We start from the raw sequence: 24,641 nt of genomic DNA on the forward strand, positions 1-24,641 counted from the left end.
GTTTACTGTCCATCAGTCTGTGCTCCATAGAGAATTGCCTGCTACAGGATTTGTGCAGAATGCATTTCATTTAGATAGAAACATTTACTGAAAAAGTTCCCTTAAAAATCCAAATATTTGGTTTTGCATACAGACTGCTCAGTTCCATGCATTCCTTGGCTTATCAGTGATAGGCAGTAATGAGCAGGTGGCCTTCTGCAAGGACAGAATTTAGATCAATCACAAAATAATTATTTAATGGAATGATCAGTGTCATTGCCTTCTACACAGAAAGAGAAGCTTTATGTTGCCTGACAATTTAGTGTAGTCCATTTCCTTTCTTTACTTTTGAGCTATGATAACTCCACTGGGCCAGTAAGCCCTCTGTTCGACATTCTGAAGTATACACATATTTCCTTTTATATCTCATTTCCATTTTTAATAAATCACATATCCCAATTAGACAGCAACAGCTTTGAGGCAGGAATTGTCCCCTACTCAACAAAACAGATCAAAATTTTAGCTGAGGATTCTGTATCTAAATGGCAGCATTAACAGCTTTCACATTTACTGCTACTTAGTGCATCAGTCCTCTTTTGCTGTAGCTGAGTGTGTTTTGAGGATATGTACAACATTTAAAAAATTTGCACAAGAAACAATTTTACTTTGGGATTTCTTAAAAAACCCCCATGGTTTAAATATCCATTTGGTCTTACAGACCAAGTAAAATCCTGGCATATGCTTTAAATGATTAAAATAAATTCTATTTGTTCATATGAAAACTCAATAAAAAGTTCTTGCAAATTTAGATCAGCACCTGCTCTCAATTCATGTGGGGCGGCCAACATCATAACCAAGACCCATTAATTAGCAGAAATAAATGAATAAATTGGAAATATCGTGTTGGCATTAAGTCTTGTTTCAGATAATTTTATGTGAAGAAAGAAACACAAGCATTTTCCTTTTGCCTCTGGATGTTGTATTTTCTTGTCAGTACGGCAGGACAACACCAGGAATTGCAGAGTGTGCCAATGGTCTATGTGAAATGCTTTAGACTGCATAATAATTAGAAAACAGGTGACCTGAAAAACAGGCAATATTGAATTAAAAAAACCAAAATAAATAAAAGGAACTAGTGAAAAGGGACTAGCAAGATAGCAGGTGTGTTAGTAATTCCATTTAGAAAACTTACTCTGTAAAAATATGGCAGATTTTCATTAAGCTCTTTGAGGTGAGCACTATGAGATTCTGAGCCTTCTGCATCACCCTTTAATACACAGGCCCATGCTGCACCCATTCTGCTGCAGATTATCCCAAACTAATTGAAAAAATAAAGTGGGTTTGCCCATTTACTTTCAAATCCTGACTTCTTAGGTTGGGTGTACCACACGTCACAGATCCTGATGATGCTCGTGGCATGATGACCTTAGAAAATAACGGGATGGAAGAGGTGTGGTTTGGCTCACCTCCTCTGTCCTCTGAGGACAGCTGGATGTCCCCCACCAGTTCTGCCCATACTAAAATCCCCTTTTTCTCCCTGGTAGCAGGACCCCTATTGCACATGCAGTTCCCTTGGCCAGGGGAAGGAGAATTAGCTAACATTGCTTGTGCATTGAAACCAGCAAAAGACTGGGGCCCTCTGAACTGCTCTGAAATCCCTTTTGCTGGCTGTGCCTGCAGCGCTGCTGCTCGCCTCCAGTGATCCTCTGCTCACCAGCCTTTTATTCCAGCATGTTCCCAGGCTGGAACAAACCTCAGCTTTGCCTCTGCTCACCAGGGGCTGGGTGGGAAACAGTAACTGAGCTCAGAGCCCGGAGCAAGGAAAGGGATGTCTTCTGTGGCTCCTAATGATTCCTGCGGTTAATTCAGGAATGCCATTGACAGTCTCCAGGGAGAGCTACACTTACTTTTGCTTAGCTGCTGGCATGAATGCTGTAAAATAAAGGCTTTGAAAGAAATCCTTGCAGGGGAATTTTTACACTAAGAGGGAGTCCTCAGGAAAAAGGAAAGTTATAAATTGCTCTGTATCACTACAGGTGTTCCTCAGGGATCACCGAGAGGCTATTCAAACATATTAATATTTGCCTAAATATCTTTAGGAGAATAATCTGCATTTATTTTCAATTCTACATGCCTCACATATAGTTTGCAAATAACAGTTACCTTTAAACACTGCCTAAAATATTTCTTGAGGCAAATTATTTCTGTAATGAAACTGACACCGTAAATTGCCCAACGTTAACATCCCTGCCTTTGTCAAAAAAAACCCCAAAACCACAACCAAAACCAAAAGCCAAACAAAAGACCCTCAGCTGTGAATTCCTTGGTCTGTTGCACCACACATACTATAGCTCCCTTTTTATTCCTTGACTTTGCCAGAATAGGAAGAAACCCCAGCTTTTAAAACAGAACTTTCAAGAAACAAAATTTATGCAAACTCATTCTCATTATTTTCACTTGAAAGCTTATTTTTTCTTGTGATTCCTGTGATTGTATATTTATTACATCCTAAAAATACAGTGCTGCCCATGAGCTACAAAGCCTTTCTGAGGTGTGGCTCAGTTCCTGAGGTATCACCACTTCAGCTCCGTAGCTCTTACTGGAAGCCTACAGCCACCAAAGGAATTGGTCTCATTTTAATACAAAATTAAGGTTTTTGTTACACAAATCCACGGCAAATGAGGAATTTCCTATCAGGACCCGAGAACAATAAAAGCTCCCTTTCACTTTACTGGTTGAAAGACACATTCTGGCACTTTTGGGAAATCACAGCTACCTGAGAGCTCATCGATGGATGGAAATATGCTTGTCAAGTTCAGCAAGGACAAACTTTTAGCAAAATCTCCTCTCACAATTGGCACTAATTGGTAGTTAAATTGACAACTGGAACTGAAGCATCCTGACAGCACGAGGGGTGGGCCCTACAGGTAGAAATTGAAAACCATTTACCGAAGCAATGTTGGAAAGATTAAATGATCATAGGGCATCTCAGAATATCATGGGGAAGACTCCATTCAATTTTTCATACTGTCACTTCAGCATTTTCCATGCATACTTGGACAACATTTCCCTGAGAGACAGAGAAAGTGTTCAGATCAATATATTGAAAAGCACACAATCTTCTAATTCTTTACAAACAAACAAAATGCTCAACATTAGCTACTCTTTTTTTCAGAATATCAGAAATCTTTATGGTCCTAGAAAAACACGACAAAGGAATTTAAGTGAATAATGCTAAAGTAACAGATACCACTCCTTTTTATTAAAAAAAAAGCAAATTAAAAAAAACCAAACAAAAACAAAAAAACACCACCAATCCCAAACAAAACAACAACAAAACAGACAAAAAAACTGAACAGCAAAACCCCTGCCCAACTTTTAAGTTATTCTTCCCATCATGGACCTTTTCCCACTTCATGAAAGAAAATAGATAGCTGAGGAGACGCCTGGTGTTTTGCAGGTTGACCCTTTAAGATGCTGGATTCATAAGTAGCTGATAAAACATCTCTTCGAAGTTACCACCAGTCCTGTTCTATACCTGATGTACAAGGGGTTTAAGTTGTGTCTCTGCTTAAATTGTGGCTCTATCATGCCCCAGGCTGGAGATGAAGAAGCATGAAAGTGTTCAACTTTATTCAGTAATAGTCCCAGAAATACACAGAAATGAGATTTTCAGTGTCTGGAGATATGCTTTCTTTCTTAACTCAGAGAGAAATCAGTAAAATAGTTTTTACACTGTAGTAGAAAATGTAGACACTGTTGGGTCAGTCAAACTGTCCTTGCTTAAATTTATGCTTTATATTTAAATTTCTTCTTGGAACTTGTTCTCAGCTAAAAAGAAACAAATAAAGTTGTGTAGGCTCAGGAATATTTGTTAAAAACCCACTAGTTTTATCAGACTTCTCCAAAATGTTGTCTGCTATATTTACTGTCTTTGCAATAGCTTTTAACTAAGGAGAGTTTTTCTTAGAGCTAGTTATACTCCTGCTTACTAAGCTGATTGAGACCATGCAAACTGGAGCAATCTGTGCAGTACACAGTCACCTCTTCCCTTGCAAGCACACACAAGGCAGGGGGAATTACTATTGTTCATAAAGAATACAGTAGCAAAATAATTGATACATTTCAGCTTCTGGGAGTTTATTAAACTTAAGCAGGAAAATTAGTGTGTAATTATGGTTGCAAAACAACAACAAAAATCTAGAGCTCAGAAGGCACTGTTGACTTTGCAACATTTCAGATATTGAATATTTTATGGTATGCATTTATACCACAGAAAAAACATACAAGTGTGTATTAGAAAAAAAAGGGTAGAATCTACCTAATATGGTGTGGTGATTGCTGTTCTGTGAAAACTTTAACAAGGCATTAATATAGGACTGTGTTATACCCTATGAAACCTATGCTAGGATTTTGCTACGCCTACATGTCACAAGGATTTTTTCCACTGAGTGAAACAGCCTGTAATTCATCTCTCAAAATACTGCTAACCTTAGTTATCTACATTTCTGGTTTGCATCACTTGACTACAACAGTGCTTTTAGGCAGCCATCATAATCACAAGCTCAGTGCAGGAATGAAAAGCAGAATGTGAGGAAGGAACTTGTTTAATTAAAACCTTCTTTACTTCACCTGTTTGCACCGCTTGTGCTCTAACAGAACTAGTCATGATTTTAAACACATAACATTTTACCATTTCCTGGTGAAGACAGAAAATGCATGTTAGTGAAGAAATCAAGGATTGCATAAAGCATGGATAATGCAGAACATACAGCTCCAAGCTATTTGTAAGTGCTCTCTGCATTTCCAGGTTTGGGTTTTATAGTAGCTCAGCCTGAAGCACTTCACTGTGAAAACAGGATGCCTCTCCACTGCTCCTCCTACAAGAAAATTATTTCTCCTCTAAAGGCCTGAACCCAAGTCCCAAAAATCGAGGGAAAAGTCTCTGCTGCTCCAAACAGCAAAAGTTGCCCAGCTCCCTCAGCCCACAAGCCGTACAAGAAAACCTGTGTTTAACAGAGTGAGAAGACACAAAGCACATAATTCAGAAGCAGTCACAGATGGAAAACGCCTCCCTGAGCTCACCACAATAAGGAGCTGACTTGACCAAGCTGGCTCTAAGTCTCACCATCAGAGTCTCACTGGTTTCCTCCCATCCAGGATTTTCAGAGCACCTTCTCCAGAGGCCTGGACCAGGAACACAGATGTGCCACAGGGGCTGCTATTCCCTGCCCTGCTCCCAAAATTCCCAAATCTCTCCTCACAGGGATAAAACAGGCAATATGTTATTTTGGGACTGAAAACAGAGAAATTCAAAAAAGTCTGTGGAAGGTCTGTGACAACCTGGAAACTATTCCCAGTGGAGTGCCGTGACACAGACAACACCAGCCTGAGTGACCACTAGTGGATTTTTGTGTCTGGACCTAAATTTGGGTTCATTTATTGGCAAGCCAGAGAACATAAACACAAACAACCAACTTCTGTTGCCTTCATTCTCTCTTTTGTTCTCTCCATGCTTTGTGAGGTTTAACAAAGACAAGTGCTGGATTCTGCACCATGGATGGAGCACCCTGGATGTACAGACAGGCTGGAACAAGAGGATGGAGAGCTGACACAGGAAGGGTGCTGGGCACTGCCCAGGCTCCCCAGGGAATGGGCACGGCCCGAGGCTGCCAGAGCTCCAGGAGTGTTTGGACACTGCTCTCAGGGATGCCCAGGGTGGGGTTCGTGGGGTGTCTGGGCAGGTACAGGAGCTCGACTACATGATCCCTGGGGATCCCTTCCAACTCAGGATATTCCATGATTCTATGAAAATATCATGTGGCAAAATAAATGCAGTATGAATATATCCAAGAAAGGTAAAAGAAAAACTAGAATATTTGTGTCATTTCATAGAGAAATCCCATAAATTCAGAAAGAACTACTTTACAGATGTGGGAACTCAAGTAGAGTTGCTTATTTTGAGCTTGATCCTACCACACATCATGACAAAATTTGGCATTAAAAGTGCATATTGCTCAAATTCATTCTAAGAGGTTCAAGAATGAAAGCAAAAGATTTGCTCTGGTCCTTTACTCGAGTCATTGAAGAAAAACACCACACTTTAAAAGGTGTTCACATTAATTCCTCCTATTAGTCTCACCCCAGATTATTTCATTTATTAGAGCAAATACACTGGGAATACATTTATTACTCTATATCCATGCAAAACAGCAATGAATAAGCACCTTTGAAGTGTGTGCAGTTGCACTGCAACACTTAAAACTCTGGAGAAGAGTCTTTATGTCTGGAAGCTGTTTCTCCTGGAAAAACTGAGCAGTTTAATAAAAGGTATTACAGACCTCTGTAATCCCATTTTGCTAAATTTCTCTGCACTTCACAAACTTTGGTATGAGAGCTTTTCAACCAACAGGAGGAACACACAGACTCCACATCCAGGCTTTTATTTGCAAAGTGATTTGTGTTCTGTTTGTATTCTATAAAATTAATCTCAGCTTTCAGTTTTATTTTGCTGATATATTCCATCAATTCCATTAGGACCAAATGCTTCTACTCAGTGCCTTTCCACCCACTAACACGAAAACCATTATTTAAATATCAGTTCTATTCTGAGCAGTTCTTAAGAGCTGAATTTTCAGTGGGTTTTAAACGTACCTTTGAGAACATACAACAAATTCTGCTTGTGTGGGTATTGTTGGTTTGTGCAAAACTTATTTTTATATTTAGTTTCCAAAGCACCTAATTAAATGTTTGTACAAATCATACATGACTATGAAAAGCACACTCTACAACAGTGTAGAGACAAAAATTGTAACCAAGATCTACATAATTAGATTTGCTTGAAGAATGTTTCCTTTGAAGCAATTAACCACCAAATAAAAGATTTGTTTGAAGATTTTACTAGAATTTTTAACATGTAAAAAGCACATGCAAGCAGTACTGCCTCTGTAACGGCACAAAAGCACATTTACATCCAGAAAATGCAGCAAAAATGGGGCAGCTGTTTGATATCACTCTCTCCACAATGTTAAGCCTCTCTGCACTAATTCACTATATCCTGTTTTACTGAGTGTCCTTCATTCAAAGTCTGGAGAAAAAAGAAAAAAGAAAATCGAGGTAAGACATAGAGCAGAAAAAATAGTCAATAAAGTCCCAGAATGAAGGAGATACCCCAGGTGTACAAATCCTTTGGCAGGGGAAAAACTCAAAGGCTGGAGGAAGAGTGTAAGTGGAAAAGCTGGGAGGAGGAACCAGGTGAGTGCAAATCTACTGCAAATTCTGAAAAGGAGGTTATTTTTAAATTGCAATGAATAAGAAACCAATGAGGGTGACAGAGGACAAACCACAGCCCAACTTCACCGAGAAGGAAAGCATTTTGCTTGTGACATTTTGTACACCCTTTAAGTTTTGGGAAGGATTGCCAAGAACTATAATTGAGGGAGTCTCTGCTTTCCAGTCAGGAAGGATTAAGAGCAGCTCTGAAAGCTGTGGAGTACCTCTGCTCCCACTGAGCACACACCAGCCTGAAAGCACTCTCAGTACTCACAAGCCTTAGGAAAGAAAAATAAGTCAGAAATATAGATGATTTTTCTGGAGAGGGAGAAAAAAATAGAGAGAAGGGTTCCAAAAATATTCTAAGTCATTTTCATGGATAAACCAAAAATTTCCCCCTATGGGAACAAACTTCACTTTTTGCTCATTTCCGTCTGTAACATGCAGTGTTTTAATTATGCAGCAGTCTCAACAAATAGATTGTCACAGCATTTTAGCTAATTCTATTTAAAATGCCAGCAGAAGATAGGATAATGTCTTCCTTGGTTTGGCTTAGTTTAACCTACCCACTTCTATTCACCAATGACTCAAACAATTCAGGATAATATAATCACAAAAAAACCCCTTAAAATAGTAGTAATATTTAGACCTGGATATACCCTGAAAATCAAAATACTACTAAGTACAAACCCAGGACTTTTCCCAGCTACTCAAAATAATTTTAAAAGCTCGACTAAAATATTCCAGAAAGAATGGGTTGAATAAAACAGTTTAAGACGTGAAATATGCTCTTTGCTGTCTCTGTGAAATTGAGATACGTTACTAACCCCAGAGAAACAAATGAGAAGAGATATGAAATACCTGATATAAATGTAAATTGACACAGCACCAAAAGTCACTGAATAGAAAGATCATTACACCTTCTGACCCTGAGTTTCACCTGGAAAGTAGCTACACTAGGGAAGATTTAGGAATGCACTTGATCTGTGTTCTCTTCAGTAACAGACAGAGCTATTGCCAGTCCCTATATTATACTATATGCTATTCATTTATCCACAGAAATTCCAAGATTATCATGAAATTGGCTGTTATCCACAATTTTGTCTGGATTTTTCTTTACTCAACCTCAATAACCAGCTAATAAGACAATAATGCACTGAGTTGTTCAGAGGGAATTGAACTTTAGTGATAAACAATTAGGTATTTATACCTGCTCACTGCCAAACATGCATTTATGAACAGATCATTCTTTTCTAAGAATAATTGTAAGGATAATTCATCCCTGGTGGATACAGATGGCTCGCTCATACAAGTGCAAGGCTGATTCACTGACTGGAGGTAACACACTGAGATACAGCATAAACTAATGCATGGCAACAAGCAAAGCTTCAGGGCAGCAGAAAAGCTGGGACACAGAAAAATATTATAATTTTCCCTGTGTTATCTTCCTAACTTTGAAAGTAAATTACAAAATCCCTGGCAATAACGTTATTCCATATGTGTGCATAGACCTCAATGTAAATTAGGACATCATAATTTGCTGTATAGTCCACACTTTGCTTTTTGGTTCTTGTTTTTAAAAATTCTCAATGCATAAACTATTTGATTCATCAGACTGGAGATAGAACATGACCTATATGTGTAACAACCTTTTGGAATGCACAGGAACATATTACAAAGAGCTGCTTTGGTAAAAATCTTCAGCTGACAGAGGTGAGGAGTGGTGACTAATGATATAAAAGAAAGGATGTGAACATGCTTGTGGGATTTTTTGACAAATGGAATGTGCACATTTTTGTTGGAAATAGCAGGTTAGCTAACTTGGAAACCACGTTCTTACAGTCACATACATTTAAAGCACACATCTATGGATGTTAGAGAACAGCTTTGAAATCACAAAGCACCTCAGCCTTAAATTCCGTAGAAGAGTCCGAATTACTGAAGACCTCATGCTATACATTTATACATTCAGAGAAAAAAAGAAACCAAATCTTGCCTTACCCGGCCAACTAGGATGGGTTCAGGTCCAGAAAATTCTTCCAATACAAACATTTGATTCCAAACCCAGCCTCTCTTGGAACGATGCAAAACTCTTTGTTCTTCATTTAGCCTTTTTAGTCCTGTACTGGATCCACTTGGTAGTACTTGAGATTGATTCATTGGAGCCATATAAATGGAAGGAAGGACAGTAATCCATAATATTATTAATGGAGTCCATGTATCCATAAGCATTTCCGTTAGTCTTTCTGGCATTGTACCACAAGCTACGCAAATCACCACAGAAATGAAATTATTATTTTGCTTTCCTCCAGACTGTAGCAATCCAATTCATCATGCAGTACAGAACATTTACTTACAGCTCCTCCATGTGTTTACAGCACAGTCAATGTAAAAATAGCTTAGATGATAAAAACATGATCCATTGAGTTTTCCAGTCATTAAAGATTCCTGGTGGGGGGAAAAAAAAGAAAGTTCAAATCAGTGACTAAAGAGCTTAGGAAAGCATTCTGAAATATCTTATTTTACTTTTACATCATAAACAAGCCAAGTTGGGTTTTAAATTTGTAGTTCATTATATTATTGCGTAGTTAAATCAATTCAGTGTATTCTTTCATTGCCTGAAACACTGAGAAAAGACCCAGATGAATGATTGCACACACTTAGGAAAATATCTAGGCCTAAGAACTGGACAGGGCTTGCAGAAACCTGGTCTAGTGGAGGGTGTCCCTGTCCATGGCAGGGAGCTGGAAGAGTATGAATTTGAAGGTCCCTCCCAAACCAGACTATTCTGAAACCTTGAAGTTCATCTGGGCATCTGAAGACACTCCCAACCTTCTCACTACTCTGCACTTTTAATGTGGTCAAATACAAACACACAGTCTGTCAAACACGCAAATCAAAATTATGTTCTTTCACTCTTATTCTCCTTTCTTCCACAACAAAAAACTCCAAACTTATCCTAAATATACAAGGCTCCAGCAGCCCATTGTCTGTTTAGTTGTCACTTCTCTGCAGCAGCACCACTGCCCAGCAAATCCTTTACAGCCCAGCAGAGAAACAGCACTGCTAAATCCTGTGTGAAATCCATGATTCCCAAACCAGCCCACTACCAGGACCTAAGGAAGCTCATTTATGCACATCTGCACTGCAGGTCTCGCTGCCTCTCCTTCACTTTTAGAGAAAACACAGTCATGTTTTATTTCAAAGACATTCTCCTAGATGGACACTTGGGAGCATTTTGTCTTTCTTTCTCTGCCCACCCTTTGATGCACTAGAAGGTCACACCAGGTTTCATCTCAGTGTAAAAATCCCTTGAAAAGAAAAGGCAAGTTAACACAGCACGGCTGATGCCAGAGGGATGGGCAAACCCTGAAAGGCAGCCATGGATCACATGGAAAGCTAGATGGGATATGGCTCAGGGAGAAGGGCTGCATTACAGGGTTATGGAGTTATGTGAAAGGAGTCTTGATACATTTTCTTTGGTTCATATCCAAACAATCTCAGGAGAAACCACTACATGCAAGAGAGGAATGCCTATTTTTAAGCTTACACTATGTTTTAGGCTGGTTTTCTTCTACTTCAAAATGAGCTCCTAGTGTTTCCTGTCTACAAAAATCCTGAGAGCTTAGTTGTGGGGTTTTATTTGGGGGGGGTGGTGGCATTTTGTTGTTCTTTTTTTAAGGTTCATACACACTCATGGCATAAAACATGCAGAACACCAGTAAAAGTCAGCTGTTCTTTTAAAAGCAAACAATGTAGAAAGTATTTTTTTTTAAACTTCAGTAATTGCCAAAGCAACTGTGAAATCTGTTGCATGAAAACCTGAAACTGTGAGAAACTTGTCTTGTTAGAAGGGGAGAGGAGCAGCTACCAAAGTTAAAGTCAATCTCTCAAGCAGCATGGAAGAATGGTGAGCTAATAGTGCAGTGCTTTGACAATGCATCCAGAATGAGGGGAATATCCATTACAGGAGAATCTGGAGCTTTATGGGCCTCATTGCCAACTGGGGTGGAAATAAAGGAATCAGAGAATACAGCAAGCTCTTACAGGGAAGTTTTGGGGAAAATGTGAGAGAAGCAAAAGAGACCTTAAATGTCTTGACATCCTCTCAACCCCAGAAAAGGAAGAGGAGAAAACGGTCTAATGATGGGATGCATCAGTCACCCTCTGAAAAGCCTCTTCAGCCCGGGGAATTAAATGGAGTTTGCTGCTGCTGCTTTCTGGCACATGTTAAACAGAGATTTCCAGGGGCATGTTTGGTGGTAGCAGGCATCAAAAGAGAGGAGCAGCCACAGTGGAAGTGGTTAGGTTTGCTCAAATGGGATGCATTTTTATATCTGATTGGATGAGTGGGTACCTGTGCCTGCCAGGGCACAGATTTTTCTGATTTCTGCAATGGAGCAAGAATCAAAACACAGGAGAAATAGAACCACTGTAAAATAGAGCAAGAGACAGCACCTTCAACCAACACCCAGGATTAAATTCAAAATGGGGGGGCGGAAACTGAAAACACAAGGGTCTGTAGCTGATTTTCAGTTTTTAAATACAAAGTGATTTCTGACCCAGAAATAGTCACACCAGAAAGAATTGCACATTACACCTCACTCTGTCAAAGCCTTAAAAAGTCCCCAAATGGGCCATGATGTCCTTACTCTTCCAGCACAAGCTGGTACAGTTCTTTTTATCAACAGGACCAAATAATAATAATAAAGCACTTTTTTTCATATTCAAGAAGCTTTTTGAAAACAACTCCTAATTAATCTACACAGCCTGCCTTCTAAAAGAGATGAAATAAATGAGATAAAACAATACGATGCTCCCAGAGACATTTCTCTTTGAAGAAAGAACAGGATATTTGGTTTTCACACTGCCACTCTCAAGCCTTGGAAAGCATTAAGTTCATTTCAGTGCATCCCTCCTCGGTTCCTCCCCCAGACTTCCTGCTTGTAACTCTTCCTTTACTCCAATCAAATTTAGGTCCTCTCCACTCACACTAATAGAGAAGATTCACTGTGACTGGACTGTCCTCACAGTAGCTGTGTGTTCAGCAATACCTTAAGGCAAACGAGTCCAAACCACATCAGAAATATTAGTGATTGTGCCATTAAAACCCCCCTCAGTGAAACAGCCCTGTGCAGAGCACAGTTACACAAGCTCAGAGGACACAAAGCTGTGAGATTCTGAGCACTGACAGCAAAGCTGGGCAGTGCAGGGCAAAGGAAAAAAAAATCCGATAGGACTTTGGCACATCCCAGTTTTGCAGAGGAATGTGGTCAGTGTGGAACTATCGAGCTGAATAAAGTTCACTACAGCTCAACCTGGCCAGCAGGAGCCTTGTAAGAGTTATTTGAGAAACAGTCTCACTCAGGCTCTATCAGTAAATTTAGGGCATACACTTTGGGCAATGCATGGAGGTGGGAATGACCCCAAATTTCTTTACCAAATTTGGAATTACTTTTCTGCTCCATTCCTGGGAGCAGAACACCATGGATGAGTCTGGGAGCTGTGGAAGGCATTTTGAATATGTGGCCTAGCAATTTATACATTGGCTAACAGAAAATTGAAAAGTGCCTGGCAGTTAAATTGTGATCCTCTGGACTGGCTGTGTAGGAGGGGCTGAGAGGGATACCGAGTCAGGTTATGGTAACATATTAAAAGCCATATGTAAAGGCAGACATGGAAATCAGGGAAGACCAGAAGGTGAGGCACAGTAGCACTTTGTATATTATGCCATGGTCTAAAGCAGTGGTGAGTATGGAATGACAGCAGAATTATTCCAGTGAAGCCAGAACAACCTTTTCTAAGCAACAAAGAGAAGAGAAGCACATGACCCTTCAAGAGCGTATTTCACAGAATCCCAGAATAATTTGGGTTGGAAGGAACCTTAAAGCCCATCCAGTGCCACCCCTGCCATGGGCAGGGACACCTTCCACTGTCCCAGGCTGCTCCAAGCCCCAATGTCCAGCCTGGCCTTGGACACTGCCAGGGATCCAGGGGCAGCCCCAGCTGCTCTGGGCACCCTGTGCCAGGGCCTGCCCACCCTCCCAGGGAACAATTCCTGCCCAATCTCCCATCCAGCCCTGCCCTCTGGCACTGGGAAGCCATTCCCTGGGTCCTGGCCCTGCAGCCCTTGTCAATTGTCTCTCTCCAGCTTTCCTGCAGCTCCTTCAGGCCCTGCAAGGCCACACTGAGCTCACCCCAAAGCTTCTCCTCTGCAGGCTGAGCAATGCCAGCTCTGGCAGCCTTTCCTCCCAGCAGAGCTGCTCCATCCCTCTGATCATGCTGCTGCCTCCTCTGGGCTCTGTGCAGCAGCTCCAGCTCCTTCCTGTGCTGGCCCCAGGGGTGGAGGCAGTGCTCCACCTTCATCAAGATTTTGCTGGTGTTGATGAAAATAAAATTTTTGCTTTTAATCTTCACATGTTCAGATGGTCTTCGGCTGTTGTCTTAAACAAAACTTCAGTGATCTTCTGAGTGGTTTCCCTGTACACTGTCTGATACATACAACTCCAGTTCAACTCTAATCCAGCAAAGATGTTTACAAAAAAGCTTTAGTTCTCCATTCATGCCTGAGAGGGGAAAGTAATATTTAGAATATAAAGAATGCCTTTAATGTAGCAAATGGATGAAAGAAAATGCTCCACTATGTCATGGAGCAGAGATTCAAACAACTGCCATACGTTTTCAGAAACTTAAGACCGTATTCTTAAATTCTGCTCCCCATGCGCAGCCTATAGAGAAGTACTGATAAGGCTGAGTGGTTTGTTTTCCACTCTCTGTGGTGATAGAGTTTTAGAAAAATATTATTCTGTTCACAGAAACTTGCATCTTGGAACACTGCTCATTAAACTCAGCCACAGCATGCACAAGTCCTGTACAAGGACAACACAAAGCAGTTATGAAGAGGTTTATAACCTAACAGGAGGACACAACCAGCACACAGCTTCAGAAAACAGCGTCACACACACTGGGACCTCTTCTGGAACTCAGATCTGTGCAGGTTACAGAGGTGAGTTCATCCCTTCATAGAGCCAGAGCCAGGTATGGCAACAGACACTCACAAAGATATAAAGCTCATTTTGTGTATGAGTGAAGGAAAGCACTTCTGACAGAACTCATTTCACTACAAGCATTTTAAAATCATCTTGTAGCTTTAAAAGGTGACCACTGGAATGCAATAGATTTATTAAAAAGATTAATAAAGTTAATTAAAGTAGTTGAAGGTATAAACTTCCCATTGAAAAAGAAGCAAAGTAGGATGATAAAAAACTTTCTAAAAGAAAATCAATTTTTTTTTTTTTCATTTTCAAAGCACAGAATATTCCTCTGGTAAAATAAACCACTTTATTACAATGCCAGTGCATTGATTTACACCATGATCTCAGTTTAAAAGATTTTAGAGCCACTCTAGTGTTTCGCCACACAAGAGACATCGATGCTTGTCCTAAGAACTGCAGCAAAGTTTTTTCATTATTTCATTTGCAGGGATGATATGCAGGATCTCAGCCCTTTGACCTCACTATTTCATTGTGGTGGATTTTATCAGTTCCTAAACAAATGTTATTAAGGTAAAAAACCCCCTTGGATACTGCTTTCTTTAAATGAGTTATACCAGAGATACCAAAAAAACACTGAGGATTTTTGCCCAAAAGGGTTTTTTGGGTAGAATTTTCAGGATCCACTATATTTTGTAGATTAAATATGTAGTGTCTCTCTTAGATGTTAATTTAATATTAGCAGATCCTCATTACAATGCAAGCAACCTCAAATACTTGATGAGAGGCCTTCATTTAACGACCACCTAGAGAGTGCCAGCCAGTGCCATTTCTTACCATTTTTTTGTCCCCACAGGTGTGGAATATCTGTTGAATTTATAACTTTTTTTTTTTTTTACGTCACACTGTTCTTGCTTCTTAAACTTTTCAGGTTTGTTTTTACCTCTCTGTAGCATTGGCTACACTACAACTTTTGCTTCCTCATTCCCTTTCTCAAGGATTTAGACAAGGTCTGTTCCCACCTAAAGCAGCAAAATGATGCGAAGCCTTCCCACAGTGGGAAGAGTGATTGTCTTTGCTTCACTCATCCCTGTTTAGCAGCACAACAGAGCCCTACGTTTTCAATAACAATAATTAAAGGCCTTAAAGCACCAGTCCCACTTGTAGGAATTCTTTTTACTCTCCTTCATAGAATCCCAGAGCGGGTTGGGTTGGAAGGAACCTTAAAGCCCATCCAGTTCCACCCCTGCCATGCCCACGGACACCTTCCACTGTCCCAGGCTGCTCCAAGCCCCAATGTCCAGCCTGGCCTTGGACACTGCCAGGGATCCAGGGACAGCCCCAGCTGCTCTGGGCACCCTGTGCCAGGGCCTGCCCACCCTCCCAGGGAACAATTCCTGCCCAAGATCCCATCCAGCCCTGCCCTCTGGCACTGGGAAGCCATTCCCTGGCTCCTGTCCCTGCAGCCCTTGTCAATTGTCTCTCTCCATCTTTCCTGCAGCTCCTTCAGGCCCTGCAAGGCCACACTGAGGTCATCCCAAAGCTTCTCCTCTGCAGGCTGAACAATCCCAGCTCTCACAGTTTCTCCTCCCAGAAGAGCTGCTCCATCCCTTTCACTTACAAGAGATCTGTGGTAAAGGTTTCTAGTTTGTCACTAAAGCAGAACAAACCCAAATCCTACCAGAACAGAACTATCAAGACACCATATCCAACAAATAAACATGTCATCCTCGCCTGCATAACTGAGCTCCACACTCATCCTGTTCTCAGTACATACCCATTAAATTGTACCTGAACTTGATTTAAATCACCTTGGATAGGCAGCATGTTCATGTTTCCTCTGCAAAGGAATGAATAGTTCTTGTCATAAATAATAACTCTTATTCCTCAGCGGATTATTCGTTTGTGTAAAGATAACTCACTCACTCACAAAATAGTCAAATTAAGAAGCAATTCCTCACCTAAGAGCAAGATGAAGAGTGAGGTTGTAATCAGCCCCACTGCCATGGCAGTGGCTCAGATCCTGCTCACAGTGCCCACTGCAAAGTGCCACTTGCATGCCCTGGCTAGACTCTCCTGCCTCTTATCTGCCAGCAGAACTGCGCGTGCAGTCACTCCCTAACCCAGTTCTGTCAAAATGATCTTGTTAACTTAAACGCCTTTAATAGTAAGGTGTTTTTAAAACCAAATCATTTTGACAGAGCTGGGTTAGGCCATTGCTTATGCTATAATTCCACCAAGAGCAATTTTCATTTAAGAGGCTCTTACCCCCCCTCAACCCCCACAACATGCAAGCTACACATTCCCATTCCTTCTCCACTGCCGTTTCCTCTCCCTGCAGTTGTGCTATTTGCAATCAACACTGTTAAGACAGGCCAGTGAAATGTGGGTTAACAAAAATAATTTGCAACAAAATTGTGTTCCAAAAAGTCTTTTCCTTCAATATTCTAACCCAGATCATTTCAGAACTAAGGAGCCCATCAACCATAGGACAGCATCAGGAAGTTTTGAGAACAACTGTGCTGACAAAAAGCGTATGAAGTTTCACTATATGCTTCAGAGAGCAGAGAAATAGTTGAATCAACAAAACTGAGTGGAGGAAAACTTCTGGAGAAGAGGACAAACAAGCAATTAGGTACAGCAAACTACTTAAATAAATGTCTGATGGACCCCTGGTATCCAACCATGGCAATCTGCCGTGGTTTTGTTCACTGATGCTGGCAGGTTTTAGGGGCAGAAACCTCTCCCACAGATGTGCTGGTCTGAGACCAGGCTCAATCAGGAGGGAACTCCTGTGACCCAGCACGCCCCAGTGCCCTGGAGAGGGGCTGGATGCAGCACAGAGCCAGCAGCCACACTCTGGGCCAGGCATGGCCCAGGCACTGCTGCAAACCATAATTACCCGTGTATCTGCACTAGATTTCACTAACAGTGATTTTAAGGGACTGCTACGTCACCTGAAGTTAGCTGGAACACAGAAAAGCATTAAAGCATTATCCACACATGCCTTCCCTCGGCCACGCACCTGAAATTGCACGGGGAGGGAAATGAGATGGGAAATGTTACAGGAACTCTGCTATCGCAGCAGCGCGAGGAATCCTTTGTGCTGTCAGAGGCTCCTGCCAATCCAAGTGCAAATCAATTGCCCAGGTTTATGTTGATGTACTGCTTGTGGCAATTTGCTTATGTCTGCCTGGGAAATCAAAAGCAGATTCCCAAAGCATTATTTATTTCAGCAGCAATGGCAACAGGCACCACCTTTCTCCTGCTTTTGTCTTAGGTGTTCTGCCCTGCCCACACACAGAGTAATTCAGTGAGCAAAGATAGGTCACTCTATTTTTTTAAGCTTAGTCATGCTCTGCTACTCTTTTTAAGGACTTCTGCACAGTTCTTTAGGTTGTTAAATGAGTTCCTGAGCTTGTGTCAAATGCTAAAGGACTGTTTTAGGCACAGTGTTAGCCCCTGCATCAGATATAGCTCAGAGAATCCATGCACTGGGAAAATATGGACATGCAGGGATACACACATCTACAGAAATGCTGAACAGTTTCTTCAACATTCAGAGCTTGAATAATTACTGAAGGATTCATTCATCTATCTAGAAGATTATCATTACCAAAAGCAGGTTACTTCAGTTTTAGGGGTCTGTTTCAGAGGCAGAGGGAAGGAAGGTTTAGAAAAGTCTTTCTAAGATAAATTCCTCTTCTTCTTCCCTTTACTTTGGTGCTTTAACTGGGAAACACCATAATTGGTGTTCTGGAGTGGAGATGAAGATGCTACAGGATATAGGTCATTACACTGTTTCACTGAGGCTTTGGGATAAAGAGAAAATGACAACATCCATCACACTAAAATACATCTCAATTAATATCATAATAAATTGTTATTATGTGACTGTTTAACATGATACTTTATCATATCTACAAAGTCTGTTTTATGTGTCTACGTAAATTTTTATAATTTTTGACAAATAACTACTATCAGGAAACCCTTTCTTAAAAAAACAAACCACAAAAGAGTATCTTGACCCAGTGTTATCATGCTTATTGTTCTACTTCTCTTGGTATCAATAGAATTTCTTATTTTTATTACTCTTCGATAGTAAAATCAATATGGGCCAACTTTAAAGCTGCCAAGGCTCAGACTTTTTTTATATAAAGCTGTCAGTCTTTCCAGAAGCAGCCACTACTTTATGGAACCGGAATGCTTTTAAAGAAACCCACCAAGGGTGTCGTCAGAACCTTCAAACTATTTTTACTCTTTATTATTCCTTTCACTGTGCAGTGCCCAGCACTTCCAGTGTGCTACACATGCTCAGGTACAGGACAAAGAGACAGCATGTGCCCCACAGTTTGAAGCTGAAGGTGACATTTCCTCCCTAATGAAGTAAGTATTTACAGTATTTTAAGATCATTTTGGTTTTGGTTGGTTGTGTGAGCTTTTTGTTTGATTGGGTTGGGGTTTTTTTGGAGTGGATTTTTTTCTTTTTCATAACAGCTGATACCAAAGCAATAGGCATTAAATGGCAATACAGCTATTTTAGCTCTACAGAAGAACAAAAGGTATTTGCAACTTTCCCTATCAACTTCTTACACTTAGGCAAAAAGAAAGGTTTGGGTTTCTGGGAGTCAGACACTCCTCTGATGTGTGTCAGAACATCATCTCATGATGCAGGTTCAAAACAGAGAGGAAAGACAAGACTTCCAGAGTGGTCCAGAAACTTAAACAGAACAAAAAGAGTCGCATCAGCACTGTTTCCATCCTGTAGAAAGAGGAAGAAGTGATCTGAAGTAATTTTTATTCTCTCCAGTCCACTGATTAAAGCGATTTTCCTCTGACTGAAATAGAACTGCACTGCACAGGCTGACCAACCTCAGCCCGTGCCAGCCCCAGCTGTCACACCCTTGCTCCCTCCTCGGAAGGTGTGTTACACAATTTGAAACCTCTATCGCTCTGAAAGGAGAGAAGGCAGAAAGACAACTTGTGCTCAACATGAATCGAGCTCATAAAATGGCAAACAGATTGGCCTGTGACAGAGAATTAGGTGTTAACCGTGCTCTGCCTGGGGCATTGTTTATCAGGGGACTTTCAGCAGCTGGGATGTGCTTATCCTGTGCTTCCTGAAAAAAAAAATCTTTAAATATTAATGGAGGACATAAATATCTTGCTTTCTGGGCTTTTCAGTCTTGTTTTTTTTTAATATATAAATAGGTACAACAGAACTTTCGTTTCCATTGGGTTTGTTTCATGAATATTAGGTATTCTCTACAGAAATAAAGAAAACATAGTAATGAAGAAAAAACCCATAAGTTTTCCTGACATGTATTCTGATTAAACTAAGATTTAAAAATTATGACTGGGCATCATGATTAAGTGAAAGCCACATAAACTCTCCAGACCTATGCATCAACGTGTATGTGAGCTAAAAAATTTTTAAAAGGAAAAATCGGAATATACCTGGACCTTTCTAACTCTACAGTATGACTGCAGTAAACCTCAAATCTCCTCTGCTGAGATATGCCAAATTAGAAGTGAAGGTTTCTAATTTTGCATCACTGAATTTGATGGCAGTTTTACCATCAATTTAGATGAGTAGTTTGGAAAGAATTAGGGCTCTCCAATGTTAAACTTATTTCTTCTGGAGCGGCCAAGCTGAGATTTTGTGGGTTTTTTTCTCCCCGTTCCTTTGTTTTAATCTAACTTTTGGAAACACGCAAAAAACTAAAGGTCAGACACTAGAACACAGAACTCAATCTAAACTTCAGTGACATTAAGTTTTGATGCTCTGTTACTTAAAGGGCAATCATGGCTGTTACATTTAATCCATAAGAGAGATTCACATCTGAAGGGTTGCAAAACTCAGAGAATTGCACTCCCTCTTGAGTGCATGCGCTCCATCTGCAGTAGTATTGAGAGCTTGGGAATAACGTGTACGTATAAAAATATACAGGTTTTAGATTTATCTTTTTATAAAACATAAATGAATAAAATATGTGCATATGATGCTAATCATCAGTGACTGCAAAGGAAATGAGTGTAAACGGTTATGGGAGTTCTTCAAATGAGGCTGAGCTTTGGTTCCCTGGAAAAAGCCACTTTGCGTGAACGGACACCAAATCAGAGAGCTGAAACTGTGAACCAGATACTGCCAAGACTGTTTTCATGTTCTGAACTCCCACATCTGTTGCAAAGGCCTGAACAAGACACTGAGAAACACCTTTGTGAGCTTGTCTAGGGCTTGGGCACTGCAGGGTACAGGAGACACTTCCCATGGGAGCTTTCCCTTCTCAGATCTGGGACTGGGAGACATTGCTAATCTCAAATCCGAGCCAGGATGCTCACCATTCTCAATTTCAAATGATTTCCACAAGACACATCATGATCAACACCTTGGAAAATCAATTCTATGAGTGCTATCACTGCAACCAACCCATGGATAAAGGTTGCTCTCATGGCTAAGGCAGGCGGAAATCAGATTTTATAGCATCTGACTCCAGCTAAAAGACTATCTGTTGGTGACTGAACTGGTTCACAGATAATTTTTTTTCTTTTCAGCTTGAATTTACTACTCCAGGTACCATCAGTACCCAACGTATTTTGGGAACAAAATTTTATTAATGTAGTTGAAATGCCACTGAGTTGATGTTATTTATGTGGTTGACAAAATGAGAAACATGCTGAACAGATTCTAGAACAAAGAAGGGAATTTTATTCTAGAACAAAATAAATGTGTCTATATATACAGAAACACATTTGAAATCTCAAATTGGACTTTATTTTGTTCTCTGTCTGTCTACTGCTCAAATAGTTATGTTCAGAAAGCTCTGAAGTGAGCCACCTTTTCTATGGCAACAACACTAAGAAAAATGTTGAGTTTCCATGATCTAATTTAATTCTATTGATGTGATCTTATGGTAGCAATGATGCTTAAAATGTTCCAAGCTCAAATTGCCATAGCATTTGCCTCCCACTGAAAGGATTTAGGTTTTATTATTTTATACTCATAGATGAAAGACTCTTATGATACCACTTTAGTGTATACTATAAGCATACAATTGTATTGATAGTAAGTCAGGCTCTAATAATATTAAAATGGAAAAGGAATACTGCTGAGATATGGGGTATCTGATGGGTATGGGGGATTTATAAAAATTCCTGCATGAGCTTTCTGTTACAGAACATGCACAATCATCACTTAGAAATACACAGCTCCGAGAAATTATAGGACATGTTCACATTCCTTCTTGTCCATAAACTCAGGGGTCAGTATTTCTCTCCCTTTAAAGTCCCTCAAGTTTTGGAAATTAAAGGATCTGTGCATACCAAGAGTCAAGTGGGTGGGTTCCAGGCCCCTATTTTCAATAAATGTCCAAAAAAGTCCCAGCTAAAGTCTGTGGGAATGGTCTTCCTAAAGGAAGATTTAAAAAGATGAAATCTGCAACTGTGTGTGAGGAAACAGAAAGAAAATTCAAGACGTGCTTCAAGGACTAATAGACCTAAATTATGTCCACGGCTGATTGTGGGTTCTCACTTGAAATGGTTCTACATCCTGAAGAAGGGAGAAGGATAGTTTTTTCAGAGAAGACGATGCATCATATGTTAATAGTGGTGCAAATAAAGTGCCCAGGGATCGATTAAATTGATTTGATAAAGGTGCAGTATTATTGGAAAAATCCAGAAGATCACAAATGGCAAAAATTCAAATGATTACAAATTCACAGAAAAGTGAATTTAAATATGATTGTGGGACTACTTCCCCCTTTACAACTCTGTTTTGGACCTCAGTAGCGGGAGCTGATGGGAATGACTGAAGAACACTGAAAAAGCACTGAGTGACTTCATCTATGGAGGATTCTACCTCACCTAGCAGCGATGAAAACTTCATTTTTAACAAAAGACATAAAAGGAGTAGCTGTCATATACAGCCATACTTCTTATTAAAACCAGTTGCATTTGTTAAGCAGGCACACAGAGTGTTATTGATTTTTTAATATTGAAGAAAATGTCCAAAGTTAGTTTCTTGGCTAGCAGCCTGCCCAGTTAACAAACTGCTCACCTGGATAATTTAAGAGCCAACTTACATGAAATGCTTCGATCTCCAAGGACACTGAAGGCCCTCAGCTTACAAGTAAGCATGGAAAACAAAGTCCTCCATAGCCAGGATGCAAGTTTGTAAAAAAGAGGGAGTTAATAAATAGCTTAGGAGGAAGCTACCTGCAAGCTGTGCTCGTTCTGTAAGCAGTGAAGTGGAACAATAAGGTTTAAAGGAAGAAAATGTCACATAATAACCACTTCCGAAGGTTCTTCTGTCTCTAACATGCATACAATTAGGCTGGGAGGTAACACCACAGAGAGCTTTTGGCTTCTGATGTTAGCAGATTTTATGGGTGTGAAATATGCCAAACATTAACTTCTTCTAGAGGATTCATCATTTTATTTAAGGTGGGTAAAATGTACATGAGGGTAATTTTCCAGTCTTCTGAATTTATTCATTATTTGCTTATATTTACTGAGAAGCCAATTGTGAAGTCTGTACTTGTTCACAGCAGTCTGGTATTGAACATAGAGGAGGAATACCATTCATACAAGAGCACTGCATATCTCTCCTTATCCTTGTTGCAGAGAAACTCTTGAAGAATTTCCAAAAGAGAGTGAATGAAGTTAAGAGGATTTTAATCTATAGCTTTGGGAGTTATCAGCTCTATTCTTTAATTGAAACTGAAGTGAGCAGCTGTTAACTTCCCTTCCATTAAGCGCTAACCTGTTACATTGGAAACAATAAAAAGTGAACGTTTATTTGAGTAGTTGCAATCAGCGCCTCCCAAAAACACCTGTCTGCGATACCCAGCGCCACGACGGGCGAGCCGTTTATGTGATCGAGTTGGCTGCTTAGAGGTGTCAGCCTTTATAAAAGTTGTATGAGTGTTTCTTCTCCTTTCAGAGAAAAGAGCCAGACTCGTTTGCATGAAACAGAGTGTGTGTGTTTGTGCCTGTCTGAAAGGGAGGGGAGCGAGGGTACAGTTTGATACCTGTTGGCAACGCCAGCAGGTTTGTGCAGCGCCGTTAAACGCCAGCTTGGATGGATTCCACTCTATTCAGTCTGCTACTTAACGCAAACTGTTTGAATTGAGACAAATTCAAGACATGACCGAACGGCGACGAACCGCAAAGGAATTCCTGCCTGTGTTAAGTAGTGTCACCTTCATGGCGGTAGGCAGAGTCTAAACAAGGATTTGAATTAATCTCTTTTATATTACCCACCTAGAAACTGCCACAGGCATCTGTGCTGGAGCCTTGCAGTGCCTCCCAGCCAAGCCCGGCGCTGGTGCTGCCGAGCAGGGATGCTGTCTGGCGGCTCGGGGCTCCCGACTGGGATGCTGCTACCCAGCAGATACTGGAGCCAAGCAGAATAGAAGGATGTGCTCCTCGTCTGCCTTCCTCAAAGAGAAGATGAAGCGTTTAGTGGAACAGCAGCTTCAGGGGGCCACAGGCTCCTGCGTTTCTGCTCTGGGAGCCTTGGCAGCGAGGCAGCGAACGAGTGGCTGGGGCTAAGAGGCTTTCTCCCTCTCCCAAGTTTCAGCTGGGTGCATCCTCTGTTTAGTCAGCCAAAGGACAGGAAGAAAAACAACTTGTGGGACAGGGATGACTCCTGGCTAGTTATGACCACAGATTCATCCCCATCGCTGCTTTATAAGAAGAAGAGCAGCAGTTATGGGATGCTTTCCTCTCTCAAAGTAGGAAAGGAAGCTATGAAGCCATTCCTATTTATTTACTTACTTAGGGGGTGCAAATCTTTGGGGGGAGGGAAGGTGATGATAAATCAGGGGGATTTCCCCCCCTCAAGGTTCTTCCAGCCTCCTCCTCCCTCATTTACATATCTGGCTGGTGGGTGATTTTTATTCTCAGCACGAAAACTGCAATCTATTTCAATGCATGAATGCAGCCCTGCATCTATTCAACACAGTGAAATAGCCCAGAGACTTATTGTACTAAATAAGAAAACAAGGAGAAAAAACGGGTTCGTCAGCCTTAGAAGCAACCCTCTGTGATCCAAAGTCCTCCTGATCCTTTAAAGGAGGGTTGTAGAACGGAAGGAAAAATAAACCTCCCCAAAAAAACCACCGACAAGCGGGAAGACAAATACAATTACCACCACTTCTTCTCCCGAGAGAATAATGATAATAATAATAATAAAATACTAATAAGCATCCTACGACATTTTCATTATCGGCAATTTGAAAACATCCGACTTAATGAAGCAGCCCGGTTCAGCCTAATACCGCACCTATGGACGAGGAAGGCGCTCGCCCAGCGCACCTCGCACGCACACAGAGCCCAAGTCAGCCAGAAACCCACAGAGAGAGAGCCCTCTGCCAGCCAGCCGCAAATTGTCTGAAT

The 24,641-nt window shown here is 40.8% G+C and overlaps 1 protein-coding gene across 7 annotated transcripts in view; it reads right to left on the reverse strand.

Annotated features, from left to right (window-relative positions):
* CDH8 (cadherin 8) overlaps positions 1–24,641 on the reverse strand; it is a 361,598-nt gene that overhangs the window by 126,039 nt on the left and 210,918 nt on the right. For 5 of the 7 annotated variants that reach the window (XM_069026620.1, XM_069026617.1, XM_069026621.1 and 2 more), the window contains exons 2-3: positions 9,609–9,699; positions 9,253–9,515 (exon numbers count right to left, since the gene is read on the reverse strand). In XM_069026620.1, the coding sequence (XP_068882721.1) occupies positions 9,253–9,515; positions 9,609–9,690 (345 nt within the window). In that variant the 5' untranslated portion in view covers positions 9,691–9,699. Of the gene's footprint in view, positions 1–9,252; positions 9,516–9,608; positions 9,700–23,504; position 24,641 lie in introns of those variants that run through there. The other 2 variants (XM_069026618.1, XM_069026619.1) reach the window with 2 other exon arrangements.

Source organism: Aphelocoma coerulescens, chromosome 11 (genome assembly GCF_041296385.1).
Source record: "Aphelocoma coerulescens isolate FSJ_1873_10779 chromosome 11, UR_Acoe_1.0, whole genome shotgun sequence".
NCBI classification, from domain to species: Eukaryota; Metazoa; Chordata; class Aves; order Passeriformes; family Corvidae; genus Aphelocoma; species Aphelocoma coerulescens.